This window comes from Camellia sinensis, chromosome 3, assembly GCF_055761805.1.
Source record: "Camellia sinensis isolate YWXY chromosome 3, ASM5576180v1, whole genome shotgun sequence".
Lineage (NCBI taxonomy): Eukaryota > Viridiplantae > Streptophyta > Magnoliopsida > Ericales > Theaceae > Camellia > Camellia sinensis.
Window position 1 is genome coordinate 44559302 of NC_138963.1, and position 7994 is coordinate 44567295.

At 33.5% G+C, this 7994-nt stretch overlaps 1 protein-coding gene across 2 annotated transcripts in view; it reads right to left on the reverse strand.

Annotated features, from left to right (window-relative positions):
* The window catches only part of LOC114289226 (xanthotoxin 5-hydroxylase CYP82C4), a 377811-nt gene extending 374390 nt beyond the window's left edge, over positions 1-3421 (reverse strand). The window contains exons 1-2 of one of the 2 annotated variants that reach the window (XM_082919668.1): positions 2844-3421; positions 323-741 (exon numbers count right to left, since the gene is read on the reverse strand). In XM_082919668.1, the coding sequence (XP_082775794.1) occupies positions 323-741; positions 2844-3345 (921 nt within the window). In that variant the 5' untranslated portion in view covers positions 3346-3421. The remainder of the gene's footprint in view (positions 1-322; positions 742-2843) is intronic. The other variant, XM_082919669.1, reaches the window with a different exon arrangement.
* Positions 3422-7994: the final 4573 nt, after the last annotated feature.

Genomic DNA, 7994 nt, shown 5'->3' on the forward strand with positions numbered 1-7994 from the left:
ACTCCTAACATGATAAGATCTCACCCAACATTCACTTAATAAAAAAATGACTAATAAAATTATCCTCCACATGAATTATTCATTCTTATTAAACCCTAAAAACTGTGCTACAAGTTCACCACTAATTTGACTATTGGATGACCCTTAAGAAGTACCCATTTACTAACATTATTGAACTATGGACTTTCCATTTAATAAACATTATTATTATTGCCTGAAACAACTTTTTAAGTTATATTATGCCAATAATGAAATAATCTGACTCTTGTGTCCAAATTAATACGCATGAACTTTTTATTGAAGGTAAGGAATTTGAGTGTACCAGAGCAGTTCCCTTGATGATGTCCCGACTCTTGTGTCCAAACACCAACCCATCACCATCCTCAGGGAAGCAAGACAACAACACATCCATGAAGTCTCTTTCATCTTTCTTCACATTCCCTTCTTTCCTGCTCTGCACATGTTCTTCAAGCCACATACTCATGAAATAATCCATCTCTTTACCATTCCTCTTCATAGCCTTCACATTACCCTTCAAATCCAACCATTCAATCCCGGGAATCACATCCGAACACTCAGAAACATCAGCCAAATACATGAACTCGTCCATCGTTCTCGCGAACTGCCTTGCCTCCTTGTCTCCCTCATTGTCACCGAAGCTGTATCGCTTCCCCGCAATCACCCGTAGCATCAAGTTCATCGTCACTTGCCTAAACCATTCACTCACTATCACCTTACACTCTGTTTTGGAAACATAGCAGAGACGGAAAAACAAAATGATTACATAAAAATAAAAAATAAAAAATAAATAAAAAAAATTTGAAGTTTGCCTTCTGTTTGGATAAATAAGGGAATCTCTCACATTTTGTTTGGGAGGTCAAGTATAGTCTGTGGGTTTGCTGGTGTCTGGTGGGATTTGAGTTGAAATCTGTCTAACCTTTATTGAGAACTTTGGAGATGCACATGATTAATCTAGTTTTAGGTGTCAATGCAGTTGAGATACAACTTTTTTTCAAACTGTTTTGTATCTTTCTCGGAGTTAATAAAACTATCTTTGCTTGCCGTGAAAAAAAAAAAAAAAAAAAAAAACCCTAAAAGGAAAGTAAAAAAAAAAAAATTGGTTTCATGTTATATTGTTAAAATAACTTTTTATAAGGGTCACTTTTTAAATTTCTTCAATATATGTAAACGGTAATTATGATATTATAAAAGGTACTAATTAGTTGATTTCTTTCCAATTTCATTACTAAGGCATCGTTTAGTAACATCAACTTTTAGTTTAAAAGTTAAAAAATTATTAAAAAAATTAAGAAATCAATAATTTATACTAAAAAATCAAAGAATTTCTCTTCTCTCTACTTTTTACACATTTTTTCATAAAAAATTAAAAAGTCATCCCAAACATACTAATTTTTTTTACATCATATTTTAGTAAAAAAATCAAAAAAATAATAAAAAAAATCTGTTCTCAAACAAGATCTTAAATAAATAAAAAAAGGAGAGATTTTTATAGTAAAACTACGTACTCAACAAATTTTATCAAAAAGAATATTACTATTCAAGCTCAAAAATTAAATTTATTTTCTAGATCTAATGATATATCATTCTATTAAAATATTTAAGTCAAATATCTCTCTAATTTATTCTCTAACAACCAACTAATCATCCTAATGACATATCACTAAGTTTAGAAAACGAACTTATATATCATTTTTTTTTTAATCAAAAAACATCAACATATGGTTTAGAGTATTGCTATGTACTCTAAAAAATATATATATATATCAAGAATTTTATATAATATTTATATGGGTGTAGGGACCACACAACATGAGACCCAAATATATGTAAGTATTATGTATAATTTTTTAAATCTCTAGCATTTTTATACGACGACCCAACTCCTCTCCAATAACTTGAGGGGCTGTTCCACGTTGGTGGGCCCTGATTTGGTCTCATGTCGACCCATCAAGTACATTATTTTTATAAAAAATTACGTTGATCAGATATCGATAACCACTTGATCAGATTACATTTTTAAAATAATTTTCAAAATAAATTGTGATAGAAATGTGATATGATCTAGTAATTATCGATATCCAATCAACATAATATTTTATAAAAATGATATGTTTAATAAATTTTACACATTGAACGATTTGAATTTTTCCAACATATGTCCAAATGAAAATCCACCAGCGTGGAACAACCCCTCCAATTATTGGAGACGAGCTGAGTCCTTTATATAATATATATTTTAAACATGGACGCACAACACATATGAACTAAATCTCAACCTTGTATTTGCTTGCATTAAAAATTTCAGCACCAAAATTCTGAAAGAGTAGAGAGACTTATAAAAAAAAATGAGTTAGTCTGTAACCTAAAAAAATACTCAAATTTTTACTTATAGATTGAACGTATGTGATAGAGACTGAATGAATATATTATAAGATTCATATGTAAAATAAATTTTATTAATATATTAAATATTTGAATTTTGAGTATAATTTTTAAATAAAAAATGTTTTAGAGCTCTAAAAAAAAAAAAAAATCTAAAACAGTTTTAATTTGTCTTTTTTCTTTTTTCTTTTTTTTTGTTTTTGGCACTGCCAGCTCAGTAAAGTTACTTTTAGAATTGTTCTACTAGACCTCTCTATCACTACTATTTCTGGATTTGTAAAATCACTGCAAACAAATTGATTTCTGTCCCTTTTTTTTTTCATTTCATTTCATTTTTTTTTTAATTATCCAAACAAACCAACAGTAATATTTATTTATTTATTAATTACTATTATTATAATCGAAATCACCCAATTTAAACTGATTATTTATGAGACTACCATTTTTGATGCAGAATAAATAGAGCTCTTTGATCGACAAGTCCACCTCCAGGGCTCGGACATGCTTCAACGACTCCAAATGGCGGTTAGAGAGGAGGTCTTGGGTGGTGAGTTTACGAATCTCGCGCCAGTAGTCATCGGGAGGTCCGAAAGCGGAAATGGCGCCATTGTAGCCCATGTATTTGAGTGCTGCGGTTTGGGGCCGAGACATGAAAGCTCGGTCGTTGACAGTGAAGCATTCGGTGATTGTTTCTTTGCTGCTCACCACGATGGCTCGGTGGAACCCGAGTCTGATTGTGAATATGGGACCGTGCCGGTCGGCCATGGCGGCGAGGGTTCGGAAGAGTGGGGTTTGGCCGGCGAGGAGGTGGAGGTGGCCGATGATCGGCCACGCACCTTTCGGTTCGGGGGCTTGGGTACCGGTCTTGGACATCCATATTTTGGAGAGTACAAGTAGGGCTACAAGGATTCCGGTTGCTTGAAGTAGAGGAACAAAATCCATTTTTAGAAAGAGAGTGAAGGACGGAGAGAGGGAGTGGAAGAATATGGAGAGGTGAGAGGATTATTGAGAAACTTATGGATGGAGGGACAATATTTATAACATAATACGATCAGTTCTACACGGTTGTCCCATAATCTCAATTTTACGGAAAATTATTCAATACAACTATCTAAGTGATGTGTTAAATGGATACTTATTGGTCTAAATTATAATATTTATTATTTTTGTGTTAGAATTTAAAAAAATAAAATATTAAAAATCAATTTGTTAATAAAAGAAGAGCATTGTTTCGAGAGCAGTGAATCATGACTCTAATTTTCTGAGCAATAAATACTATGCTACCACATCACCAAATATTGAAAATAAAGTGTGATAATGCTGTGGGCTCCAGATGGAACGGGTCGAATTGATCCACGCTTCTCAAACCGTTATTCAGGAGTTGAGCACACAGCAAGACTTGTATAAGTGTTTAACGGGGAACGGGGAGTTACCCAGCGAATCATCCGACGAGCAAGTTAGAGGAGAATGATTGAATGTTGGGATAGAAATGGTGATAGAGAACTTAACCTTTTTATCTTAGGAGCCTGTTTATATCATTTGCTCATCATTTCCTTGTCCACTCAGGGCTGTCACGTTGGCTAAAAATCTATGTTCTAACTTGTCTTGTTCATGGTGAGGCCGTTCTGTTCCAACGTAAAGGGTTATCGTAATAAATGCTGCAGGGAAGCTCATTAATGGCTGATGTGTGGTGCAATAACTCTGCAGGATCTTTGTCTGCCGATGTGGCTGGTTCTTTACTTGCCAAGTGTTCAGATGTCATTGGTGCTTGGTGTAACATTAGATTTTAAGAATATTGGGTTTTAGTATTTGAATCATGGATTGGGCCTTAAGTGGTGGGCTATATCCTTTGTGGGCTTACCCATGTCAAAGTGGAACACTTATTTTATAGGAGGAGGATTCCTTCCGGTTTAGATTTTGGACGGGAGGACACTATTTGAGTCCGTGGAATCCATTCCAAGTTTCATTTTGATTATTTAAATCGTTTATGTTGTCTGACACTTTATGTTCTTCATTTATAAAAAAAATTAAATCGATTCAATAATTTTAACTTTTTCAATTTATTATATTTATCAAATATATGTATATAGTTCATTTTTTAAAACACAAAATCAAAAATATTTGATTTCATTCAGGGAATGAAAAATTCCAAAAAATAAGAAACATAGCCTTCGTTTGGCATGTCAGACTTTTTGACTTTTTGGTTATTTTAGTCACAAAAATACAAAATAAACTTTTTAACCCAATAAAATAATATCGCATCTAAACCATAATCATTTCATTTTTTTCTCTCATAAAAATCAAAAAAGCCAAAAAACCTAATTCAAATGAAATTTTTTAACTCCAAACTAAAATAATTAAAAAGTCAAAAAATCAAAAAGTCAACCCACACCACAAAAATCAATTTAATGTCTTCCATAAAAGAGAGGCCAATCCAGCTAATCCAACACACAGAGCAATCATCACCTTTTCACAATTAATTTTCTTTCTCTGAGGAGAAGAAAAATATAGATAATTTTAAAGAGAAGAGTGGGTGATGGGAACGTTGGATTATAGAGAGTGGAGCAGAACGAAAAAGGAGAGAAAGAAGCTAGGTTTATTAAAGTTTGATTTATGGAGAGTGGAACAAATTGAAAGACGAGAGAAAGCAGTTGGGTCTGCTATGTTTTGATTTATAGAACGGGCGAGTGAAAGGGGAGAGCTGGGTTAGGAAAAATGGAAGATAGGCAAGAAAGAGCTGTTTGGGTTTGTAGACAGAGAAAACAAGTTTATACAAGTAAAGTTAGATCTAAAAGATGTTAGACAATTTTCATTATAATAAGCAAATGAATTTTGACAAACAAAATTATGGTCTAGTACTAAACGTCGAATCAAAATTAAATGAACAACAAATTTAAAGATGAATTCTATTTTGGTATAAAATCAAAATAGAATCTAAAAAATAGAAAGGAAAGAAACCAAAAAAATGAAAAAGTATTTACAGAATTATTTTTTCAAAAAATAGATCATGTCCAGTGCTGAACGCTATTTATTTAAGACAAATTCATCATTTCCACGGTACTTTTAGAATATAGACGTTTATCTCTTATACTAAAATGATTGACGGCAATTAGTAGTAGTATTATAAACTAATTGCCTAGCTGTAGCGATCCCGGTTTCGATCATTCTTTTATGTTTTGCCACTTCGACTGGGCCGATCCGGGGTCGAGGGGGCAGCGCCCCTTTGCAGGGGTCGAGGGGGCAGCGCCCTGGCGAGGGTCGAGCTAGCAGCGCCCTTCAAAACAAAAATGCAAAATGCATTCGAAGTTGCTTGTCCGCTCGAGCGGCCATTTATGCGCTCAAGTGGAGAATTTTTAATTTCAGAAATTTGACCTGTCTGCAAAAGTACTGGAATAGTGTATTTGATGCTCGAGCGAGGCTTTCCACGCTCGAGCGGACCATGTATTATATCAGTTCGTGAATCTGATATTTCACATTACTTTTGTATCTCTCTCTCTCTAAAAACATTTTCTCTCCCTTCTCTCTACATTTCCTACCAAAAAACCTCACAAGATCTTTGATTTCTTCAAATCCTTTGGGATTTGGACCTAAGTTCTTCATTAAAGTTGGTTATCTAGGCGAGGGTTACGTTGTGTACGGTGGAGATCGAGTTTAGGCATCGTTGATTTTTGGAGTTTCATCTCAGATTCTCTTCAAAACTTGAGGTAGGGATTTTCTACACTCTAATATGATTTTTAGCTTAGTTATTTGCTATTGTGTATAGATGATGAGATTTGGTTGTGGTTTGGACAAATCTAGGATTTGGGTATGAAATGAAAAGAAGGGTTTTGATGAATATGAGGTAAACGAGTATGAGGCTTGAATATAAGATCATGTTGTGCCAAAATAGTTGATTTTGGTATTTGGGTTGATATTTGGTGAAAGGGGGATTCTGCCCTAATTTTGATTAAATTATTATTTTGCATAAATAATTGGGATTAACATTGAAAACATGAAATTGGAAGGTTGTGATTATAAATGGTGATATTGGATATGTATTATCTCACCTATGGAAGTTTTGAATAAACTATTTATTTTGATATTGAACATCTCTTTAGAAATAATTGTATTGGGCTATCGGTGGAGGATAGTTATGATTGCTATAGAAATTACATAAAGATTAGGCGATTTAATACTAATCCATTGCTGGTGTCATTGGATATGACCATATTATAGATACATTGTATATGTATGTTTATTGGAAGGAGAAAGGGGATGTACTCCGTATGTGATTATGTTTATAAATACATTGCATATGTATATTTGTTTGGGAGGAGAAAGGGGATGGACTCCATTTAAAGCAAGTTGGCCGGAGTGTCCTAGGTGAAAGACCCGAAATTAAATGGGTGCCGGTTCCTTCGGACGAAATATCTGTAAAATGGCAGGTTTGAAGTGTTTATGTGAGTTTTGCATAATTGGAAAATTATTGAGTTATAGTCTCATTTTGATTGTTGAAAGATAACGAATTTAACTCATGAATTGAGTAGCATATATGAACTGGAAATGAAATTAAAGGAAAAATGGATTAAGGTTAGTCATAGTGGCATATGGATATGCAGGTCTTGTGGATGTTTCAGGATCGGTATTGTTTATGTACGTGGTATTTATACCTTTGCTAAACTTCATAAATTGTGTTAGATTATTTTCACTGGGCTGTTGGCTCACCTTATATGGGAATACCATTTTCAGGTACAGGTGAGATGCTTCCTTCTAGCAATAGCGTGGATAGAGTTTGGGAAGCAAGAGCTTCTTAATTATGCCTTATGTGTGTATGTTTGTTATTTATAAAGCCAAGGGCTTAAGATGTAATGAGCGAGACTCAATTTATGTAACCAAGAATGTTCTTGGATAAATTTATAAGCCTGTAAGGCACTTATTACCTGTTTGGCTTCCATTTCATACTTGTTGTAAAATGCATATTTGGGATTTAATGGAAATGGATGTATGGATTACTTAGCAATATATATACGTGTTTGTCTATCAGGTGGGTTTTATTGCATAAATAGATATATACTGCCCAAATTTTTGGGGCGTTACATTAACGAACACACTTCGTGTATATGCTTTCTCTCAAAGAAACAAATGCAGAAATATTTAGGAGAAAGAAGTACAAAATTGAATGATCAGAATAAATGAAGTACTGTTTATTTATAGAAGAGATGGTGGCTATTCGGGACAAAAATGAACAGACATGGAACCTATTCGGGTTGGAGAAAAGCTGAAAATGTGTGTTTGGACCAAACTGCCAACGTTTAGAAACATTAGGGTCAATTTGGAAATAATTTTGAATTTTAAACAGAAATTTGAATTTCAAATGGTAGGAATTTAATAAAATAAAATAAAATAAAATTCAAAAAATTTTGGCCCAAAAAGATGCGTTAAGATCCTCTAGAGTAATATCCTTAGAGTCATCTCTTACAGTGAAGAACAAGTAGCCGACACGTAGCCCACTCACCAAACCAAGGGCTGAGATTTAAACTTATCAAAACAACATTGTTTTGGTAAAAAAAGAAAAAAGAAAAAAGAAAAAAAAACCAAGTGAGAGAGAGAGA